Genomic DNA, 24,266 nt, shown 5'->3' on the forward strand with positions numbered 1-24,266 from the left:
TTTTTCTTTTCTTATCTGAGTTCTTGCTGGTTTGTAGGCATTGTTTTGAGTGATTGTTTCTAGATTATGTGATTGAAAGATGCCCACAAACACCAAGGAGCACGGAGGAGAGACAATGGCGGGGGAAGAGAAGCGCTCTAACCTAGCTCCTCCCAGAGCTATCGGAGGACTATAGCCCCGTGGTCTGGGCATGGAACCTGTCCAGCGGAGTCAATGGGAAGGGCTCTCTGGATCACCTTGCAGATTAAGGGGCGGTTAGTCCCTCTGAAGGGCATGGGGTGCAGGGGAAGACCATTTGGGGACTACAACACTTGTTATGGGAGTGTAGGGGCAGGATCAAAGCCAGGAAAAGGGAGTGATCAAGGAGAGGAAGCAGCATGGGAAAACTGGGGGAAAAGGGCACAGAAAGGGCTGGCTGCACGTACACAGTATACTTGTCTGGCCATGCCCTGTGTGTCATCAGCACAGTCTGTCCTGTCTTCTTACTAAATGCTTCTCCCCCCCTTCCTTTTTTTTTTCCTCCCCCCCCTTCCTTTTTTTTTTCCTCCCCCCCCTTCCTTTTTTTTTTCCTCCCCCCCCTTCCTTTTTTTTTTCCTCCCCCCCCTTCCTTTTTTTTTCCTCCCCCCCCTCCTTTTTTTTTCCTCCCCCCCTTCCTTTTTTTTTCCTCCCCCCCCTTCCTTTTTTTTTCCTCCCCCCCTTCCTTTTTTTTTCCTCCCCCCCCTTCCTTTTTTTTTCCTCCCCCCCTTCCTTTTTTTTTCCTCCCCCCCCTTCCTTTTTTTTTCCTCCCCCCCCTTCCTTTTTTTTTCCTCCCCCCCTTCCTTTTTTTTTCCTCCCCCCCTTCCTTTTTTTTTCCTCCCCCCCCTTCCTTTTTTTTTCCTCCCCCCCCTTCCTTTTTTTTTCCTCCCCCCTCTTTCTTTTTTTTTCCTCCCCCCTCTTTCTTTTTTTTTCCTCCCCCCTCTTTCTTTTTTTTTCCTCCCCCCTCTTTCTTTTTTTTTCCTCCCCCCTCTTTCTTTTTTTTTCCTCCCCCCTCTTTCTTTTTTTTTCCTCCCCCCTCTTTCTTTTTTTTTCCTCCCCCCTCTTTCTTTTTTTTTCCTCCCCCCTCTTTCTTTTTTTTTCCTCCCCCCTCTTTCTTTTTTTTTCCTCCCCCCTCTTTCTTTTTTTTTCCTCCCCCCTCTTTCTTTTTTTTAAATTTTCCTGTGTAGAAGGGACTGTTCAGTGCATATGGAGGTCTAAATGCCAGCAACTGGAAATACCCGAGAGCATGCATATTGTGTGGGTGTATATGTCCATGCGTAATCACTAGCAAAAATCAAGTCAAAGTAGCTGGTGAGTGAGTAAGGCAAGAGACTTGAGAGCCATGAGTTGGCATGGCTGCAAGTATGGCCAGACACTGGAAAGACCAGTCTGAGAGTCAGCTCCCAGTGCTCCCAGGAGGTCCAAGCCTGCTACTCTCAGGTCTGGAAGTCAGCTACTGGTAGGCCTGGACCAGCTACCAGAGAACGGTTTGCATCTGTCTGTGAGGTGAGTGGGAGACCAGGGAATCCTGGGGCCAGCTGCTGGATAGAGCCAATGTCTAAGGCTAATTACTGGAGGGCTCCCTTGTGTGTGAGCGTGCGTGCCCATGAGGGGTCTGAGTGCCCACCACTGGAGTGAGGCTGCAGGCTTCAGGGACTCATGTCCTGGTGCCAGCAATTGAGGAGACCAGCTCAGGCTCCAGATTGTGGAGCCAGCTACTGGATAGCTGGTCTTAGATCCCACTAGAGGGATCCATAGTATATATGTATATATTTTCTGCTAACAGGTTCATCCTGATCAGCCAGAGAAGGGAATAGGATCAGGCTGTTTGTGCTGTGCTTGCGTGACTGCTGTGTTTTCTGCCCCAGGCCAGTCATGTATAGTGTGTGTGTGCATATATATACATGCACATATTATATACATGTATATTTTGTGTGCATGAGTGCCTATTGGGAACACATGCTCAGGCTTGCTACTGGCTGTACCTGAGGACATGGAACTGAGCAGCCTCTTCTCTGCCAGGCCAGTTGATTCAGCAGCTCCTCACACTTGAAGTTGAAAGGGACCTCCCTGCTTAGGGCAGGGTCAACCAGAGCAGGTTGCTCAGGAACGTACCCAGTCAGTTTTTTAATATCTCCAAGGATGAGAACTCCACAGCGTCCCTGGGTAACCTGTTCCAGTGTTTAATAACTCTCACATTAAGTTTTTTCTTACCTTCAAATGGAATTTATTGATTTTGATGTGTTCCCACTGCTGCTTCTCCCTTCACTGGATACCACTGTGGAGAGTCTGGCTCCTTCTTCTTTGCTTCCTCCCATCAGGTATTTATATACAACGATAAGAGCCACCCAAACCTTCTCATCTAGAGGCTGAACAGTCCCAGCTCTCTCAGCCTCTCCTCATACATCAGATGCTCTAATCCCTTCAAAGTCATAGGGGCCTTTCACTGGACTTGCTCCAGAAAGTCTATGTCCTTTGTACTGGGGAGCCCAAAATTGGACACAACGCTCCAGCTGTCTGACCAATGCTGAATAGAGGGGAAGAATCACCTCCCTCCAGCTACTGGTGATGCATTTGCTAATGTAGCCCAGATACTGTTGGCTTCCTTTGCTACAAGGGCACGTTACTGGCTCAAGTGCAACTTGCTGTTCACTGTGACCTGCAAGGCCTTTCCTGCAAAGCTGCTTTCCAGCCAGTCAGCACCCAGCATGTACTGGTGCCTGGGGCTATTCCTCCCCAGCTGCAGGGCTCTGCATTTCCCTTTGTTTAACTTCATGAGTCTCCTCTCTTCCCATTTCTCCCATCTATTGAGGTCCCTCTGAATGGCAGCACAGCTATCAACCACTTCCAATTTTCTGCCATCTGCAAGGATAGGCTAAAGTTTACATATGCATGACACAAGCTCATAATCTTGTGTCGGCCTCATCAGGGCTTATCTTCTAGCCTGGCTATCTGCTACGTAGCAACTTTATTTATTACCTATACCTCATGTTTAAGACACCTATTACTAAGATTGAACTTACTGATACACTAAAAAGACTCACAGTAAGAGCTTATCTTGTCAGCTGTATCTCTTACTATAGTTGCAGTGACTTGAGTAGCTGAAGTACGTGTATCCTATGGTTCTTGTGTATACTCTGCTGCTTCTCCTGTTGAACAGAAACCAGTCGTCTTGCTTTAAGTTGCAGTTCTTTAGATCTCTGCTTCTTAACCCTTCTGTCATTCACGGTTAAGCAAGACCTTTCCAGGAGCAGGCGTGTTAATTTATAGCCTTAAGAATTTGGAGCATTATATAATTATGGAAACACTGATAGCCATCTAAAGCAAGTAACTGATTGCTGAATGGCTAGCACTCACCTTCTTCACCAACCTAGACTTAGCTTAAGCACTGAAAGGGAAATCTTGAGGTGACTACTCTTCCCAGGTAGGAGAAAGTCTTAGGAACATCAGAGTGAGATTTTTTCCCCCCCCCCGGACAATCTGTTCTGCAGGAGAAGGAAGTACTACTTGCTATTTCATCAAACTACAGCAGTAGCTTCTAATACTTCTCATGGTTTAATGGATGGATACAGCTGTAACTGGGTTTAAAGAAAAAAGTCTGAAGCTGCATATGTATCCTTTAATCCTAATGCAAATGCATGTCCACATTAAATCTGCAGTTAAATGGACAAAGACCATTGGCTGAAACAACCAAACATGCATGTAAGGACCCTGCTGGATCTTATAATATATATGCTAAAGTAAAGGTCCCAATCATATTTGAAATAAGCCAAAGAACTCCAACACAGCCTGCTCTGCCACAGGTTTATTTACAAAATATTATTTACAGTCTATAACTGTCTTGAGCTCTGATAAATAATAACATTTCCTCCACAGAGAAGGAATAAGACAGACCACCCACACATTTTTCTGTTAAAAATACCCTACCCAGCCAAAGACAACTATTCTTTCTTTTAAAAAGGGGCAGAGAAAAATGGGTACCTAAAGGGTTTTCTGCCCATGGCACAAGTAAAGGTATTAAGCAAGTTGGAGAGATGTAAATCTCCCCGTTGAAGTATGCATGTGCAAAACAGCAACATGCTGAGGTTATGTGATCACACAAGTTACAGCAGGGTGTGCTGCTACTCCCAACTTCTCCTCCAAAGAAAGAAGTACACCATGAGTTGGTGTTTAAGGTAAGAATAGCTGAATTAAAAAATATATCCCTTACCAGCAGCCTTGTGAAAGACTGAATAGTTTGTTCCTGTTGTAAAATAAGGAAGACAGAGGGCTGCTGAAGTGAGAAGGCATGTATGCCAGGGAGTGAATGAGCTCAATCTCTACATGTCTGTGTCCTTGTGCACATTCCCTGAATGTCCCAGTCTATCTGAACTCTCATCTCCAATCTTAAAACATTATCCACTGGCCCCAACCCGCTTTGTATGTATCCTTATGTTTCCATGTGATATACTGAGGGTCTGGAACCCCAGTATGTAAACTACAGGGATTACTTAGTGCTGCACAGAATGGACTACAGAAGACAGGGCTGAGAACAATTTCTAAGACCAGTGCTCTGAAACGTACTGATGGCTGCTGTAGAGCTAAAGCAAGGGGGAACAGAAATGACAGCAGGTGGTGTTGCCTCACGAGCCTTTTCAGTTCTGGTTGTTTTGCTGTGCTTGTCCCAGTCACTCATTTGGAAGCAATTGCCATAGGAATGATTCCAAGTGATACCTGGTAAGAATGGGCATGTAGCAAGCTTAAGAGAGCAATGACTGATCACTCCTTAAAGCCTTGGATGCTACATAGGATCCTCTTCTGGTGGCCTGGAAGTGACACTCCCATCTGTTTCAAGTCCCTGAAGGAAATGGGAAAAGAAAGGACAAAATGAATTGCTGTTCTTGTTCCTTGCGGACTTGTGGGTAAGGGCAGAAACAGTTACCAAGCATTAGTTCAGAAAGCTTCCTTTCCCTCAGTGCCTCCTACTATGCCTACCTTTCCTCTAAAAGGAAGAAAATTCTAGATGTTCCTGCCCTTCCCTGGCTACCTCTGCCCACCCAGTCAACTGGCTTCTCCCACCTCGTGACTAGGCCTGTACTCCCATTAAATCAGGACCGTGTCCGAGTCAGCTTGTGATATGGGCCATCTCTCAACCCTTTAGCAGGTCTGTCCCTGCACTGTGCCTGCTCATTTGTTTTGTGTAATTGCCCTGATTGGAGCTGACTAAACAGCCCCGACCCTACAACAGAACATGCCTGTGTTGGTAAAGCATCTGACCTGAGTCTTTCTAAGGAGCCTAGAAGGACTTTGCTCTATGATAGAATAGTGCCTGGCTGATGTGGGGGGAATATCACTAGCCCATCTGAAGTTCAAGGCAAGAAAATTCTCTTATCCTACAAGGGTGGGGAGATGGTCAGGTTAGAGAACTGTCTGCCATCTATTGGTTCCCCTTGCTGTTTGTGTCTGATGTGAGTTCAGAGCAGCTCAGGCCCCTGAAGACCCTCAAGCATGGACAGTTAGGGAATTAGTCTCACAGTTTGGGATGATCCCAATTCCTCTGGGCTGATCGTTCCCTTTTAGGGCAAGAAGCCAGTCCACTTCCATTTAACTATATAGAGAAAGATGGAGAGAAGCCTTCCAAGTAAATATGGGTGCCTGTTCAGATAGCATAGGGACAGACACAGCTATTGGTAGCATAGCCTAGGGTGCCTTGTGGGAGCTTAACCTGCCCTTACTCAGCAGTGAGCTCCAGAATGGACTCCATGGTGTCCAGGCCAGCAGTGCGAAAGTTGGAGATGTAGCGCTTCATGCGAATGGATTCCAGCCACTCAGGGATGGATCGATAGGGGATCCCATCAGATCCACTGCAGCTGGGGAGCCGGAGTGTTACCCTAAAGACAGATAAAACACTCATTAGCCAGGCAAATACCTTAAATGGCCAGTACTATGAGATAGTAGGTAAAGGGCAAGCGCCCTCTGCCAGAGCTAGGCCAGCTTATCTGCTCTCTGCTCAGTGAGGTCAGACTGCCCAGGCCAATGGCTATGCCCTCTGTCACCATGAGAGAGATGATCACTATCTTCTGCACACAGAGCATTCAAGGTGCCTCTTGCCAGCCTGCATCCTAGCACTACCTCTCCTCCTGCTGGAGACAGGGAGGTGAAAATCTCCCAGTTAACCTCTCCTCCTCCAATGACAGCCTGCTTACCTGGGATCAAAGTCTGCAAGAGGCCGGAGGAGCTGAGGACTTGAGATGAAATGTTGTAGCTGTGCCCGGATTTCCTGAAAATGAGGCCTCCTCATCCGATCGTGTGACCAACAGCTCTTCATGAGCTCGTAGAGAATAGATGGGCAGTCCACAGGTGGGGGGAGCTGGTACCCATCCTCTAAGCTTTTCATCACCTGCACAGAGGACAGAGAGAAATCTGGCCAAAGAGCAGAGAATGCAAAAGAGGAGCCAGAGACCTCTGTGGGGCTGGGCAGTTCACCATTTTGCACACTGTGCAGTCAAGGAGGGGTTGAAGCAGATTACATGTGCATAAAGTAGGGTTTGGGCAGCACAGCAAAGGATCAGGACATCTAAGGGATGTCGAAAAGTGAAGTGGCATATGCAGGTACTTTCAATCCTTTACTAGCCTAGCTCCCATTTGCCATTCAGGGCACGTGTTCATGAGAAGCGAGGACCAAAGGATCCTGGCACAGGCCCGGTGAGAAAAGGGGAACCAGGCTCTGAGGAATAATTTCAACAGCATGTGCTAACCTCACAGATGTACTGAACCTAGAATGAGTGTGAGACCAGACCTAATACTCCAGAGCCAGAAGAAGGAGAGAAAGAAACCAACAGAGAACATCTCCAGACCCAAAAGCCATGGCTGACTTAACCAGTCTTTAATTTGGCTCATTGCTGTTGACACTTTAATATAGTTCAGAGGCCCAAACACTTACTGCCCTTGACTTGGTTGCATTGATTTTTAGCAGGGAAGGAGACACAGTAGTTATGTGTTCAAAAGAATGTCAAGAGCGCAGGCTGAGGGAGATCTACAAAAGTTGGGCCTACATGCCTTGTTTATTTTTTTAAATCAGCACTTGAGCTCAGTGTCTGTTACCTCTTGATTGGTCATGCCCCCATATGGCTTGTCACCAAATGACAGCACCTCCCACATGACAATTCCAAAGCTCCAGACATCACTGGCTGAGGTGAAAATCCGATGAGCAATGGCCTCTGGGGCTGTCCATCGGATGGGAATCTTACCACCCTGTAAAGAGCAGAGACATAGTGTATCATTGAGTTGTATTTCTCCAGTGCTTTCATGCAAGGAGGTTACAAAGTGGTTCAAAGACTGGGCCCACTTCACTTGAAGTGACGTGTAACCACCTCTGGGGAAATTTCTCAAAAGGACAGAAACATTCCTGGAAAGTGAATGAGTTTAAGCCCTCTGTTCAGTCGAATGCTACAGAAAACCACTGCTGTGGAAGTAAGATCCTGACACCAGTCACAGCCCTACTTTGAATGACACCAGACATTAGAATCACTGGAACTTTCATTGAAAGGGACCTGTAGATGTCTCTAGTCCAAACCCCTGATCGCAGCAGGGCTATCTTCAAAGCTAGGTTTAGTTAATTGAGTCCAAAAGATCAGACCTCTTACTTCGCTTCTCATTTCAAAACCACAATCCCTCTGAATCTCGAAGCAAACAAAATCAACATGGACTCCAGACAGAAAAGCACCACCTTCTGAATCATCCACACTGTGACTTGCAGTTTTATTATGGGTTTTCCTCAGAGATTTTCCATCCCAGTCTTCCCCTGGCCTGGTGTTTCCTATTGTGAAGAAATTCTGCCATTTTTATCTGGCAGAATCCCAATCCCCCTAAGACTACAGTTCATTTACAATACTGAGAGATTGTTTTTGCATTACCTTGGTTTCATAGGTTCCTTCTGCATCATTCTCCAATATTCGGGAGAGACCAAAGTCAGACACCTTGCATTGAAGACTGCGTGTTACCAGGATGTTGCGAGCAGCCAGATCCCGGTGCACGTAGTTGTGTTCTGAAAGGTAGGTCATGCCAGAGGCTATTCCCTGCAGCATACTCACAAGCTGTACAGGGCTAAATTTTTCCTCATTCTCCTGCATGGAAGAAGAAGTGAGAGAAGATCCTAGTCAAGTGATATCAATCTGCTTGGTTTCTAGTTACTGGCCTCATCAACTTCTAAAAGCAGGCATTGGTGAACAAGCAAAAAGACAACGCTGCAGCCCAAAGGACCCAACAGGTTCTCACTAAGGGACTGGTGGTTGTCTCCAGAGTCATCATTAGGCACCTGCACTTCAACTACGAAAGACAGCACTCTGGACACTGAGCAAACTGGATGGCATCAAGCTTCAACTGTTGAGACTGGAAATGTTAGTGAGCAGTGTCCTGGTTCCGGCTGGGACAGAGTTAACCTTCTTCCCAGTAGCTTGGGGGGTGTGCTGTGTTTTGGGTTCGGTGTGAAAGGAGCGTTGATGGCCCATTGATGCTTTGGCTGTTGCTGGGTGATGCTTGCACCGGGAGGGGGGAGCACAGCCGGGGTGGTGGACCCAGCTGGCCAATGGGGTATTCTATACCATGTGACGTCATGCTCAGTATAAAAACCAGGTGGGGAGGGGGCTCGCCGCCCCCCCCCCCCCCCCCCCCCCCCCCGCCCCGGTTCGTGACACGCGGTCGGCGGTCCGTGAGCGGTTGCGTTGTGCATTGCCTGCTTTGTGTATTCTGTTATTGTTGTTGTTCTCATTGTTATTATTACTGTTCTACTTAGTTTTATTTCAATTATTAAACTGTTTTTATCTCAACCCGGGAGCTTTCCTACTTGTGCCCTCCCAATTCTCTCCCCCATCCCACCGGGGGCGGGGGGGTGATCGAGCAGCTGCGTGGAGTTTATTTTTGCTGGCTGGGGTTAAACCACGACAGCAGAAAATAAGTGGATGTCTGGATCTTATTTCTAGTCTTCTTTTAGGGTCCTAAATCCAGCTCAAGTGCAAGTTCTGGCAGTACACAAGCCTATTACAGATTGGAGTCTCTCACCCGGAGGAAGGTATCCAGCGCTCCATTCTCCATATACTCAGTGATGATCATCATTGGCCTCCCTTGAGGAAGACAAGAAGGTGTCAGCCTTTTTGCAATTCTCCTACTCTCGCCTTTCAATGCTCTCCACATTGCCCCAACACAGAGAACCATATCCAACCCCAGCCAACATCCCCACTCCGCTGGCACAGCTGGCTGACCCTCCTCCTTAGACCTCCCCCAATGATTTTGTATTCCTCCTTGTGTCACACATATAACCTTACAGCATCCCTTACACTATCCCAGCTTCTCATCCACTCACCAACCCAAGAAGACCTCTCCTAACGCTGCCTCATGACTCTGTTGGAAATCCATACCTCTCCTCCCTTCCTCATTCTCTGCCATAGGCTAACATGACAATGCCTCTCTTCTCCCAGCACAGCCCCTCTGACAGCATCCTCTCCAAGAAATGTGCCAGTTTCTGCTCTCATTCCAGGACTCCCTCCCACACACTCTTACTTTTGGTGACAACTCCTTCCAGACGCACAATGTTTGGGTGATTGAATTGCCCCATAATTGTTGCCTCGCGCAGAAAGTTCCACCACTGTGAGTCTGAATATGTCGGCTTCAGGGTCTTGATGGCAACCACGATACGTTCTTTCCCTGGGAGCCGCAGGGACCCACGATACACCTCCCCAAACTCCCCTGAGGACAACCAGAGGCAAGAGGACACAGATGAACTCAGGAATAGGCAGCAAAATAACAGTGTGGGGGAACTGAAAGATGGGGAGAGCAACAAGTAACTCACCCTCTCCAATCACATTCTCCATAGTGACACAAGAGACGTCCAGTTCCTTAGTGAATTCCAGCACCCCTCTGCTGGGGTCATCATACGGTTGCAGGTCTACATAGGGCTTCAACCAGACTTTCTCTATGGTAAAAAGCAAAAGAGCAAATTAACCTGTCAACTCTTTGGACAAGCTTTGTAGGGCAAAGCTACAGAAGCAGAGGTGAATCCATGGGATTCTGACAATGGCAGTAAACAAACCTACATTGAAGATTAGAGCTGTTATGGGAAAAGCCAAATTACATCAGAAAATCCACGCCATTGTCTGGTTTGGAACTACTGTTTCTTTGCTTTCCTTCCAACCCATTCCAGGCTTCTCCCTGGTTCCACCACCCCTCTGAAGCTCACCTCGATCAAAGCCTGAAGTATTGTAATCTGGCCGTGCTTGTCTCCGATGAGCCTGCCTGGAACATAACAAGCAGTCATGAAAATAAAATGGTCAGAGAGCAAGGAAAAAAGCAAGACTTCCAGGGTGTCTGTCCTATTTGGTCAGGGACAGAGCTCAGGGTAGCCAGAACAAAGAGGAACCAGACACTGCACTTACTTGGTAGAATACAGCTAGCAAGAAAACGTGATGCTTCATTTACATTTAGAAATGGAGCTTTGTTTTCATGCAGGTAGTTTGGTTCATCCTTCTGCTTGCTGAATTACAGATGAATTTCTATTTATTTTATGTTTTCTGTACACTTCCAGTACAATACCTGATCTTCTTAAAACCAAACAATAGCAGCCTTATAGACATTTAGAAAGGGAGAAGAATTTTGTATCTGGATAGAGGACCACTAAAGTAATGGTATATGGAAAATGGTTTGAAATTACATGTACTGCCCACCTAATTGATCAGCAGCTATAGAAATGATTGTACCATAACAATATTTTTATTCATCTGTCATGATAACAGTATGATAGTGCTGGATTATTACAAAACTGAGAAAACACCACATTTTCATCTGTCCTCAGCAGCACGCATTATCTTACAGATATATCAGTCCCTCCAATCCTGCTAATTAAAATTATTTACTGAGACTCATTCCGTCTTGCCGCAGCACACTGGTCTTACTCTTTCTTCTCTAACTAACCTCTAACTATCCAATAATCTGTGAGAGATCAGGGCCTCCCTCCCTTTCTTAAGCTCCCATAGCTCAGCTATTCCTACATCTATGCCTTTTTCAATACCAAAAATCAACACTTACTTTCGCTGAAAGATGAGAAGTCCCAGAAGCAGCCCAATAAATAGTAGAACTCCGAAGATAATAGAGACTATGACTCCACCAGACAGAGCTCCCGTGTCTGCAGAAACAAAGAGAAAGACCATATCATTTAAAAGACCAAGAACTGTTTGTCTGGAGTGTAGCAACCAGCTTCTACCAGCCAATGGTATTAGGTAAGCTACAGCCATTTGTCTTCCAGGCAGCAGAGACACCAGGTTTGAGTCCTATCGTATTGTTATTCATGTGCATGGAGCACCTTCTGGTGGGTATCTGGTTGGCTCTTATCTACAGTCTTGGTCTTCTAGTTGAGTAATTTATCCCTATGCTGATTTCCCACATAAATTCCATGACACTTTCAAAAACGAAGAACAGCTGTTCCTCCCCTCCCACTCCTCTCCAACTACTCCGTTAGATCAGATCCTTCTTCCTGCTCAGTAGCTGATTTGGACTATGGCACAGGAAAGACATGATTTTCCCCAGCAGTCTAACGCGACTCTCTTCTTATTTATGAAATTAATTTCCCTCTCCCCTTCCATCAATATCTGCGGTTGGTCCTTTGCCTAAACCTTGACAGAAGCCACTGTCTGCTTAGGACTTTTGAAATAAGCAGGTTGTGACTTAGGAACTTGCAGTCTAACATTACATTCCTGCTTTCTCAAAACTAAGCGTCAGGTGGTTTCATTTTGCGATTGGATAGCATTCAGATAGCGTTCACATAACACAGGTTGTCGTCTTCCATTTAGATTCTCAAGCTAAAGCCATCCATTTCCATACAGTATATTTTAATTCATCAGAGGAAATCCTAAATGATCTCTGTTGGTGAAGTACATGTTTTTAAACCTTATTTCCCGTAACTTAAAAAACTATTTTAAAAAATTAAAAATACATTAATGAAAAGTGTTCATATCCATATCTAATGAGAATCTACATTTTTTAATATTTTCCCTAAAGAGAGTTAGGAAAACATCCAGAAGAAAGAAAAGTCCTAAAGAAATTGTTTCAATAAATGAGCAGATTTTAAAGTAAGGAACAGCTTGTGTGACATGGACAACTGTGTCTAGAAGTGTTTCCTAACATCCAGTCCAGGTCAGCATCCGTAAAGCCTAATTAACGCTTGTTATTCTTGCTCAATTTGATGCTGACTCATCCCACTAAAATTATTAAAAATTACCAGGCTTAGTTAAGCAGAAATCAAGAGGCAGAGCTAATATTCTTTTTTGTTAAAATCAAAAAGGCAAGATTTGGAAGGTGAAATAATATCTTCTAGTAATAAAATGGACAAGCTTTAAGGTACATAGCACTTCTGCAGGAAATTTAGGGATCTAAATTCTCGAATTCAGATTAAAAAAAACTGCCCCTCCCTGCAAAGCTTGTTCCACTAATACCCCTAGACCATTACAGCTAAACAATGCTTCTACTATTATCAAAGAAGAACTCCCACCAAATGAAACCTTGCTGGCACTTCTTTTTACTCCCTTTCATATTCAAAATACCTTTGTCTTGACATGAGGAGGTGATCAACTTTTATTTTAAAAAAAGCATAATCGTGATGAAAGTATTTTCCAACATGTCCTTTTATAATCAAAACCATCTAAGGTACATGTTAACTTACATATTTTCCACAGAACCTTTGTGGTACATTATTCTGTTGGTTAAAGATCATTTATGTCGTCATCATTTGGCACTGCGACTTCATGAAAATTTTACCAAAAGCTCCTGGTGCCAAAAAAAAGCCCAATCTTTAAATGATATTCCAATCATGGTATCACAACTTCTTATCAGATTTTACACAGTTAACTTAACTATTTAGTTACATTAAGGAATGCCCTTGCTTTCTTCCACGTCCTTATTTCATTACAATAAAGCTAGCCTTTCAAAGGCATCATTTCAACAGATGTATTTCTAAAATTATCCATAGGGTCAATAGGAGGATCTGTGAATGTGTGGAATGAAGAGAGAGCAAACTCCATTATAGAAAATTTTTGATAAAGGGGAAGTCTCTGGGTAACCCAGGGAAAGAGGAGGTTGGATGTGAGGCGTGTATGAGATGTTCTTTGACATAGGAGAAAGGTCTTCCTTGTGGCCTCAATAGCTTGGCCTTCTACACTTCATGCTTTGGTGGAGAACTTTTTTCAGCGGTACACACCATCTTTTTGGGCAGAGTTACATTCAAGGGCTGGACTACATACGGTGGAAATGATAAGGCTGGAAAAAAATAGTGGTGAGGCCCTTTGAGATATCAGTGGTTGTCCTTTACCTGGTGGAAGGGTGCGGAATTCCTGCTCCGGGGAGTAGGGCCCAGGCCCGAGGGGTGTGATGGATCTCACACGAAGCAGGTAGGCTGTGTCTGGCTGCAGGTCTGTCAGAGTGACATTTGGCTCAAGAAGGTGCTTCACTGTGTAACGTGCCTCCTCTCCCTGCAGAAATCAAACAGCATCAAGTAACAAATACATGTTGAACAGAGAGGACACTTCCACCCCTTTGGGTGAAAGGGGGAAGAACAAATAAGGCAGGCCTCACCTTCTCAAAGAACATGACCTCATACTCCACTGAGGTCCGGCTGCGCTGCCGTGGGGCAAGCCAAGAAACAGAAAGACTACTGTCATCTCTTTGTGTCAGAATAAACTGGGATACTGTCACCGGAGCTGCAGGGGAGAGAACAGAGAACATCAGGAAGAAATACAAACATAAAGCAAACTAGACCCTCTCTCCACCAGAAGCTCTCTCCTTCTTTCTCTGGTCATACCATGCATCTGGAACTGACTCTCATTGCCACTGCCACTCCCTCATCTTTCTCTTCTGTGGTGAAAGGGAAAGGAGGTCTCTGGCTGTGATTAATTGCTTTCCATGAATAGTATGCTTCTACCTCAACAACGGAAGCATAACCTTGTTTGGCCCTCAAAACAAAATCACTGTTCCAAGAAATTACATTTAATCCAGCACTGCACTGGAAGTGTTCAATTTGAAATACAGATGTTAGGATTTTATGCTCTTACAGCAGCAGTAACACAACTATCCTATGTGATTTATGAATGCAGCTCCATTTCATAAAGGTACAGGGAAATTCAATGCTCAAAATCTCTCAGCTGACTGCAAATGCATGCTGTTCATGAATAAAAAGATAATTCTCAACAGTCTGCAAGAGTCAAGCCTGGTTCTCTCCTTGTCCTTCTTCATCACCAGGAAGTGATGAGGCCAGCCAAAAGTAGCTCTGCTTTTCTAGCTCAGAGTTGTGCTGCCCCCGCATCGCGTCAGGAAGGAGAGTCTTATTTTGTCACTAAATCAGAACTTGGGGAAAGCACCAAGGGCTGTTGAGCTCTGCGATGTCACTTTTCTATAATCACCTTTCACAGCGCTCTGGAAAGTATTCACAGGACAGTCAAACTAGCCAGCTTGAAGCTAAACTACAGAAATGAGTCAAGAACTTGCATGTTTTTGACATCCTCATTTCTCCATGCTTTCAAAGCTTTTCTTTTTTTCAGTTACAGCAGGGTTTCTGTTGTGCTTGGTTGGATTTTTTGCAATATCCAAGTCATGGGAAATACTTCACGCCACAGTCCCTGTTCTTCCTGTCACACAGGTAACAATACTTAGGCTGGACAACGCTAGTGTATGACAGGGAGGGCTTTATCCTCCTCACCTCTGTTAAGTCCTTGGTGGATTCATAGCTCTTGGTGGGTAATGATTACTGCTGCTTTGACTTGCAAGGAATCTGACTGATGGACTTTACATGCCAGAGGCAGAGGTACCTTAGAGTTCTTATCATACCATACCAACACATGTGGCAGACAAGAAGGAGAAGATGGAGAAAGCTTAAACATTCACAGAGATTCCTCTTCCTTTTCCTGATGAGCAGGAAGAACTTCTCCCTGCTTCTGCTAACCTGCATGTCCAACTGCGACCCAGAGAGCTGGAGCAGTTCTCTGTGGAGCAGGTCCCATTCCAGAGACACCATTATGGGCTTCCACAGCAAACGTGTAGTTGGTGTAAGCTTCTAGGCCGTCCACGTCCACAGCAGGTTTAGTGAGACCTGAAGCACTGGGGGAGAATACCACACCAGCCTCACACGGCTCACATGACAGGAAATGGCAGCGCTGACAGAAGACTGTGTAAGTCAGGTCCTTTCGCCCACCATGGTCGCTGGGTGGTTGCCACCACAGACTCAGCTGCGTGCCAATAAGGGAGAAGCTGACATTGCGGGGAGCTGAGGGGGGGCCTACAAGAAGCATGAAAGAAAGTATTAGATCCAGTTGTTAATACCCAAAGTACTGTGGCAGTTTCCCATCTACTAATGTATTTTGAATTAAGCCCTCTGTTCCCCCAGCCTCTCCCTGTCTCATTTCTCATCTCTACTTCCCAACGTTTTGTTTCCTCCCACCTCCTTGTTCATAAAATCACAGAATGATTTGGGTTGGAAAGGACCTTTAAAGATCATCTAGTCCAACCCCATTGCCATAGGCAGGGACATCTTTCACTACATCAGTTTGCTCAAAGCCCCGCCCAGCCTGACCTTGAACACTTCCAAACAGGGGCATCCACAACTTCTCTAGACAACCTGCTCCAGTGTCTCGCCACCCTCACCGTAAAAAATTTCTTCCGTAAGTCCCATCTAAATCTACTCTCTTTCAGTTTAAAACCATTGCCTCTTGATCTGTCACTAGAGGCCATGGAGAAAAGTCTTTCTCCATCTGTCTTATATGCCCCCTTTAAGTATTGAAAGGCCGCAATAAGATCTCCCCAAAGCCTTCTCTTCTCCAGGCTGAACAACCCCAACTCTCTCAGCCTTTCTTTATTAGGAGACGTGTTCCAGCCCTCTGATCATTTTTGTGGCCCTCTTCTAGACTCACTTTAACAGGTCCATGTCTCTTTTGTACTGGGGACCCCAGAGCTGGATGCAGTACTTCAGGTGGGTTCTCACAAGAGCAGAGTAGAGGGAGAGAATCACCTCCCTTGACCTGCTGGCCATGTTTTTTTTTATGCAGCCCAGGATTCTATTGGCTTTCTGGGCTGCAAGTGCACACGTCCAGCTCATGCCCAATTTTTCACCCACCAGTATCCCTTAAATTCTTCTCTGTAGGGCTGCTCTCAATAAGTTCATCCCCCAGTCTGTATAGATATTGTTCTTTCTTTCTATCGGTGACTCACGGGTACAAGCAATGTTCTGGCCCTCTGAAGGTGCTCGGTAGAAGCCCGCGTTGCAGGAACAAGACGTAGCCCCTGACTCATTGGACAAGCTGTTGGGGGGGCACTTCAGGCAGCGTTTAGTCTCCAGGGAGTGACGGTAGAATCCTCGCTGGCAGGCTGTGCAGAGACAAACAAGTCAACATAAGCCCAACAATAAACCAAGATCAACAAGAAACCACCTGCCAGTTTTGTTCAGCTTCTTGAACACTCCTTTATCTGCTTGCTTTTCTTCCATTTTCTTAGCTCACAGAAATATTTAGTTTGGAAGAGACCCCTGAAGGTCACTTAGACCAATCATCTTCTCAGAGCAGATAGAGAAGAGATGCAACCTCAGGATAGGATCAATGTTATGATAGGACTTGTAGACTGGAGAAGGGGGATCTCATTCCTCACAGATGCTGTATGAAAACAGAAGTTGGTCAACCTCAGAGACTTCTTTCAACATAAACCCAGAATGGTCCCCACCTTGCCCTTCAAGCTTTCCATACCATAAAGAAGAGCTGTAAATACTACCTCCAAGTCCTTGTACTCCTCAGAGTCCTCTGCTTGCTGACTTCATATGGGAAAGCCAGTGGGCTTTTTAACAGAAGAATCTTTTCTGATTTCAAGTGTTGTACCAGATCATCACCTAGCAGGGCCCTGGGGAATATTTAACTATCAGTTTGCCTAACAGCATTGAGTGTAACTGGCTATAGAGCCAACACAGACTGCAAGAGAATAGATGCCATGTGCTTTCTATTTCCAGTCCTACAAAAATAAGCAGCCACATCTTTCTCTAAGTATAACACCTGACACATTGTTTTTGCTGCTTTACTATTAGCTTGATCTACAGGAGCACTGTTCTGTCTACCTGTTATCTCAAGGTCAGTGCTTCACCTCTATAGGTGTGTAGCAAGGAGAAAATGAGTGAAGGAGGTTGAAGTAACCTGTGAATTTAACGGTTTACCAGCCTGTGCTAAATGAATCTATCAAATGTTCCTAAACTAAAGAAACAAACAACCTATCACTAATCAGATGGTTGAAGAATGCATACACTAATTTTCTGCCACAACTACCACCTTGCATTTAACTTGAGCACTGAGGGAATGACCCTTTTCATATTGCACTATAAAAGCAACAATGTCCTGTGTCATCCCTCAGGAGATCCCAATGAAGAACACCCCAAAGGCATCTGCTCAGGAGCCTGACAAAAACGGCTTACTGTGGTGGAGCATAGCATAGGAAATGATCCTTTATCCAGAAGACAAAAACCAATCCAGCCATTCCTACTATGTGGCACAGAGGAACACCTGAGGGACCTAAAAAACATGTCCACTAATAAAGGCCAAACAAGACTCCTTGCCATCAGTCTCAGGAAGAGTCATTATCCTCACTGTACGTTGAGATCTCTCTCTAGATTGTCATGAGAGAAGTGGCTTCATCTCATTCCTATTGGTCCCCCTTCTTGCCCTGGGATGGCAGGCAGACTGTCCCATTAACACTGGATGATGTCGACTGGCCTACCAGTTGCATAGCAATACCATCACACAACCATTTGGGTATACTATGACAATACACAGGCCAAAAGGATTTGCAGCAGTTAAGCCTAAAGAGCACAGAAAGGAGAAACAATCACAAGAAATAGGAGCAACCAGCACCTTCCAATTTTGGGAAATAACAGAACCACTCAGGAAGGAGTCTGTCATTCTGAGCTACAATCATACAACTGTGTGGTCAATGATAACAAAGGCTGTTGAAAGAATTACAAGGCTCAAGCATTGATTGTCACCAGGCCAAAGAGATTCCATTTATATTCAAGATCAAATCACCTCCTTCAGAAATAAGCAAGAAGAAGAAAAGTTACTTTGATCTCTAGGCTGCTCATGTTTGAGAGCACTTCTACATGCTGGAGTGAGGATGAAAGCTTTGTGGCCTCCTGCCATTTTGCTCCAGCATAAGATTTCAGAATTCCTGACACTGGATCAGTTTACGTCAGGAGAGCTTTGACAGCAACATGAAAAACAAACAAAGCGCAGCGCCACAGACTTGTGTAACACAGAGGTTCTGACAATACTACCTGCCATAAATACGGGATGACATACACACCCTCTTATTATCAGGCTGAGACAGTTAGAAAGTAAATTAGGGAAATTTGGGTTTGGGGACCTTTGCAAGAAGAGTTAGCTGCGACCCCAGGAGAGCCTCTGTTAGGCCTGCGTTCCTCCAGGCCTAAGCTCCAGTGCCACTCCAGCCCACAGCCCACATCTGCTGCTTTACATCTCTGCTTTACTCACCGGTGGTGCTGAGACCCTTCAGGCAGGAGAGCTGCCTCGCAGGGAGACAGCACGCCTGGCAGGGAGAGGGAGCGCAGGGAGGGAGCTGCACGGGGGACATCTGGGCAAAGGGACAAACCCAGGAGGTAACCGGGCAGGCACCAGCTGGCCGGACCAGGACACATCACCTGAGGCCGTGTCTAGAGCAGCAAACTAAAGGGGGGCAGGAGGTGCGGGCAGAAGCGGAGGCACCCAGCTGCCTGCACGACCCAGACGCCAGCACGGCCCCAGCCCCGGGCCTGGGCCCGCTGGGAGGGACAGGGCGCAGCGCGGGGGCAGCTCCCGCGGGCAGCAGGCATGAGGCCATGCAGTCCCGGGCCGGCGGGCCACACAAGCCCAGGCCAGCCCCGACCGGCGCCCTGGGAGCGGCGCGCACAGCACAGCCCCGCGGCCGGTGAGAGCCCCCGGGGCCCGAGAGGGAGCGGCCCCGGCGCCTCAGGGCGGAGCCCCCGGTCCCGGCCGCCACGACCCGCCCCGCCGCTCCCGGGCCGCGGCCGCCGCCTGACCGCACAAGGCGCTGCGGTGGCGGCGCCCGGCGCCTCGGCTCCCCCGCCGCGGCAACCGGGGCCCACGCACCAGCCGTGCCGGCACCTGCCGGCAGGTGGCTGCACAGCACCGGCGAGGCGCCCCGGGGCCCGCGGCCGCGGTGCCCGGCCCCGCCCCGGAGGCGGTGCGAAGCCTCCCCCGGAGCGCCCGGCGGGTCCGGGGGTGGGGGCAGCAGACGCCAGCGGGCCGCGGCCCGGGCCTGCCGCATGAGGTGGTGTGGAGGCGCTGCCCGGCGGGCGGCAGGGCGGGGAGTCCGGCTCCCATCGCTGCCTGCCTCCCTTCCCTGGAAGCCTTGGGACCCCGGGGCAGAAGCAGATGAGCGGCTGCCCTCGGCTCCCCCAGGAGCGCACCCAGCGGCCGCGGTCTCAGCTCCCGCCCATCCCCTCTGGCCCCCGGCACCTGGTTTCCCCGGCCCTTGGGCACCCGCTCCAGGCGAAAAGATGGGAAAAAGGGGCCTGGGAAAGGGCCTGCTCCACACTGCTCGCCAGGGCAGGGAGGATGGCTGGGGCCCTCCCTTCATTCCTTATTCCTAGTGCTCATCCGGAGACTGCCAGCAAGCACTCGGCAGCCTGCAGACGCCAGACCCGAGCTGACAGGGAGCTCAGTTCGCCCGCCAGCCTGCAGATCCCATCAAGGAACCAGAATACGGGCCAGGGGCACAGCCAGCCTTTGCATTCCCAGTAAATTACATACTTGAGGAAGTTAATCGTGGAGCTCTGGGTTTATCGGCAGCAAAGTCTGCAATGCTATGAGAGGCTGAGATGTAATGCTCTGGGCAGGCACAGTTTTTCTGGGATCATGGGATGGCTGAGCCACTATACTCAGCAGAGCTTTATACGGCTGGGAATTCACTGAGAGGTTGAGTGAACTAGTTCAGAACCTCGACCTCTGGCTTTCTGTTGCCTCCTGTCCTGTAACAGAGGTCAGGTTCTCCTCCCTGTTATGAGGCAAGGGTTGTAGTTCAGCTTTCCTTTTTTTTGGTTCCCACTTAAGGCAAAACTCAGAGCCAGAAGACACTGCCAGAAGATCTTCCTCCATCCTGTCCCCCTTTACATGTTTGAAGGAGAAGTCCTTCATCTTCTGAGGACAAAGTAGAAACTGTGACCTCAGTCTTTATCTTGACCTGGATTGTTCCCAGTCCTTTGCACAATGCCTCATCTTTTCCGTTGAGGGAGGGGACCCCGAGATATACCCCAGCAGGCAACCTAGATTCACTTTCTCCTCTGATCCTCCAGTAAGACACTGCTCTGAACATGAAGTATCTCTCTCTATCCCTGCAAGTTCTCCCCTCTTCCCTTCCTCTCCTGGGAGACCTCCCCAGTTCCTACTGATCCTACAAAAGACACTTCTTGCTGCAGCTGTAGTTGGGCGGAGTGGGATAAAAGCACAGATGTAGAATGAACCTGTGCTGTGATAGCAGTCAGGGCTTGTCCAGACATGACAGCTTCCCTGCCCCTTCCCAGGGGAGTGCTCTCAGGAGGGCGGGGAGAGCTCTGTAGTACCTAAGTGGAAAAACTGGCTGAGCTATGCAAGGAGAGGGGATTGCTGGAGAAGGGAAAGGATTTTGTACTTCAACCTTCACCAGCTCCCCAAGCGAAATGAGCAGCAAGCAGTGTGGATTCATAGAGGCACCAGATCCCGGTAGTGGAGCAAAGGCACAACAAAGCAGAGAGACAGGGCACCCGCTGACCCTGAGAGCAGTGCATGGATTCCTTTTTCTGTATGCCTTAGCCTTGTGCCATATGGGTCTGACAACAAGAGCAGAGATGTACTTTTACCTCCCTCCCTGCAGTAATACATATGCCCCAAAACACCACACATATCCTCTCCCCTGACAAACACGCGAAGTTGCCCTAAGAAGCTGGCTCTTGCCCCTTCTGTGGCAAAGGGAGAGCCCTGCACTGCTTGCTCCAACAACCCTGGCTCGCTCTGTGGCTCCAGTAGCCCAGTGACTCCCATGCCTGCTAATTGCTCTTCCTTAGAAATGAGCTGGGCACTGACAGTATTGTGCAATGTGGTTTACATGGTTTCCCATGGCAGAAGAGCCATCCCAGTCCAAGCAGAAGGGGACACAGAGGAGAAACTTGCCCCCCTCCGGCTCTCAGCTTTCTAGTCACGGGACAAATACACTGTTCCATGTGTCTGACCTGTCTGCCCTGAGAGAACAAGGCTGCCATTTAAAGGTTGGGAACCAGTTGTTGAGTGAGTCAGTGTCAATCACACAGTTACAGCTCGCAGAAACTAGCTCCAGAGCTGAAGGCTCCTGGATGAAGCCCAAGAGGGAGTGGTGTGTGCAGGTCTTACACCTGACACATGAGGAGAAAAATCACAATTGAAAAAGAGAAGCTAAGGAGGGGAGGAAAGGTATAAGATACACCTGGCAGGCACAGAGGGCAGGCAAGAGAGACGTAGACCACACTAACTCCCCTAATCCCACTTTATGCTTACAGATGCTCTGATCTCTACCTCCCTGGAACCTCTCCCATGGCCTACAGCCAGTGTCTGTCTTCATACTCACCTACGCAGCTCCCATCGACTTCCTCAAACCCCACAGCACAAAGGCATCGGCCCATTGGTACCAGCCATTCCCCGTCAGTGCTGCAGTGCATCCTGGGGGGAGAGCCCACTTCTTCAGCTGCATACTCCACACAGACCCCGGGCACTTCTGTCAGCCCCTCCGAACCTGCTAGCGTCTCTGGAAAACGGGCCAGGCCCCGCACTGCCTCCGGGCAAGTCTTGTAATACACTCGGACAGACACCATGGCTACGCAAGCCCCAGAGTTCTGGAAAGCCAAGTAGAAGCCCCGGCGAGACAGCTTCCCAATGGGACACACTTCTGTGTTCAGCTGCATGGCACCGGATTCGATGTCTCTGCTTGTGAAACTTCGATCTGCTGCCACAGTGTTGAGCTAAGCGAAAGAGAAAAAGACAACAGTGTTAACATCTGAGCAGGCAGCAGTAGCTGAGATACCCATGCCTCTCAAACTTCTTTTACACTAAGGCCTTTTAGAGGCTGTATGGTCACTGTTTCTAATGCCAGTGCACTGCATACTCTCTTTGCACGTGGAGGAATTGTTAACAACGGGATCCACATCCTTGCCTCCATACTTTCCAGCATCGCCTTTCAACTCCTTGGCAGTCATTCACTGGTCTTATATAGTACACGGTGTTCTGGGTCTCTGATCTAAGAAGTCTTTAGGAACTGCCCCTAAAGGAGCAAATCTCTCTTCTGCGATATTCTTCTTTGTTTGCAAATTGTATGCAGTAAAATCACAGCAGCACTTAGAGCTGTGTTTTTAAATTGACCACTGAATTACAGCCACCTGTTTCTAGGCTGTACTTGATGCAGACCAGATCATCTACTGCAAGATGCTTCTCATGCAGCACTCAACATATTTCAGGACTGTAGATAAACATCCTCCCATGCTCCTACATTCCCACTGCCTCAGCAAACAAAGGATGAGAGAGAGAGAGAGAGAGAGAGAGAGATGCTTTCAATGCTTGGGCAAATGGGAAAGGCCTCCATGACATCATGTGATATGAAAGAGCTGGACTGCAGGTGGGGTGGCCTTTCTTCTCAGAGAGCCTGATGGTGGGGTGTCCTTTCTTCTCAGACAGAGCGCCTGATAACTGATCCTCTCCACCGCAGGCCCTTCCCCATTATGTGACACCACCGGCTCTGTGTAGTTGGATGGCAGATGAAAGGATCTGCACGCAGCTGTATCTGGCAGTGGGATCCTAAGGCAGCTTCAGGAGTTGTGGAAGTATCGCACAAATTCACCTGCTAGGTCCCAGCTGCAGGGGAGGTAGAGGAGCACTGGGGAGGGAGCGGAATACGTTACCAGCGTCCTGCTCTGCCTCTGGTGGGCTTTACCGTTCTTTGTTTTCATCAAAAGCCATATAAACTGCAGAGGAAAGGGCAGTCAAATAATTTAGGTCTGTGGCTTCTTTTAAGACAGAACTGGGTTACAGAAGTTCCTTTACAAAAAAGCTGAGGTTCCCTGTTCTGCAATTCAAACGTTTCCATGGCAAGAGGGCACTATGTTGGGGGAAACAGCAGTTAAAATATAGCGGTACTAAATCCTTTCACACAAGGGAGAATTTCATTATAGCAAACCATCACCTCCAGTTTTAGAAAAAAAAGACCCTGTATCTCATAACAATCAAAGTAAATGATCAGGAGTACAGAGACCTGAACTGGATTTGGTTCTTCACTTGGTCTAATCTTGCTTTGTTACCTAAGGCAAGTCAAATTCCTTTGGTCTCTGCTTTACTATTTCTAAAAATTGGTATAACCATCTAGCACTGTTATAAGCCTTTAGAATCCTTACCTACGTGGTGTCCAGTTAAATAAGTGCTTACATGGAATGGAGGGCTGATCTCATTTGAAAACTTCTGTGCCTCCTGTGGCAAAGACTGCCCTGAGCATCACGGAGGGCACTGGGGGCAAAGTTTATTCCAAGGACAACACTTACTATCCATGCCCCTCCCCAGATGCTGGTTCTCCTGGCCTCCCCCAGCCAGCAAGACACACCTAGTTTAAGCTGAAAGATATGACTAGTTTAAGCAGAAAGACAGGACTCAGTCTTCACCCCCAGCGCTACGGACCTTGATGAACAGCGGGCGGCGGAACTGGATCCCGACATCTTGTTCAGACTCCATGTAATAAAGATTGAAGGTCTCTTTGCAGGTCACCACTTCACCTTTGAAGCTCTTGCAGTCCCTCACAGTAAACTTTAGTTCCACATAAATGCGTGAGGCTGCCTCACCCCGATAAATCCAGTTGGTGCGAAGCCAGTGATCAGTGTCACCCTCGGAAAGCACACTGCAGTCCTGGTACATATAGACCGGGGTACCATTTATCATCTGCTGCACTTCATTCCACTGCTCCCAGGGTAGAAGAAAACACACATTGTTAGACAGATGTGAGAAACAAGTTTCGCTTCAAATATGATGAAATCTAGCCTAAAAGATCCATTTCCATAAAGCATTCAGGGCTCAAAGCCTGGCTAGCTAAAAGGTTTCTTACACTGAGCAAAAGCTGCATCTGGTCTAGAGCCCCATATCTGCCTAAACTCTTTACATAGGGAGCAAAAAGGATACTGTAATTAGGATATGACTTATGACAAATTG

At 47.5% G+C, this 24,266-nt stretch overlaps 1 protein-coding gene across 1 annotated transcript; it reads right to left on the reverse strand.

Annotated features, from left to right (window-relative positions):
• Window positions 1-3,807: 3,807 nt before the first annotated feature.
• Window positions 3,808-24,005, reverse strand: EPHA1 (EPH receptor A1). Its single transcript, XM_075164452.1, has 16 exons — window positions 23,742-24,005; window positions 21,652-22,042; window positions 16,237-16,392; window positions 14,975-15,307; window positions 13,612-13,736; window positions 13,349-13,508; window positions 11,074-11,170; window positions 10,229-10,284; window positions 9,842-9,964; window positions 9,553-9,738; window positions 9,055-9,116; window positions 7,911-8,120; window positions 7,099-7,248; window positions 6,201-6,394; window positions 5,730-5,885; window positions 3,808-4,852 (listed from the first exon to the last, which is right to left on the reverse strand). The coding sequence occupies exons 1-16, from the start codon at window positions 23,997-23,999 to the stop codon at window positions 4,774-4,776; spliced, it is 2,736 nt and encodes a 911-aa protein (XP_075020553.1). The 5' UTR covers window positions 24,000-24,005; the 3' UTR covers window positions 3,808-4,773.
• Between the last annotated feature and the right edge of the window lie 261 nt (window positions 24,006-24,266).

This window comes from Calonectris borealis, chromosome 1 (genome assembly GCF_964195595.1).
Source record: "Calonectris borealis chromosome 1, bCalBor7.hap1.2, whole genome shotgun sequence".
Taxonomy (NCBI): domain Eukaryota; kingdom Metazoa; phylum Chordata; class Aves; order Procellariiformes; family Procellariidae; genus Calonectris; species Calonectris borealis.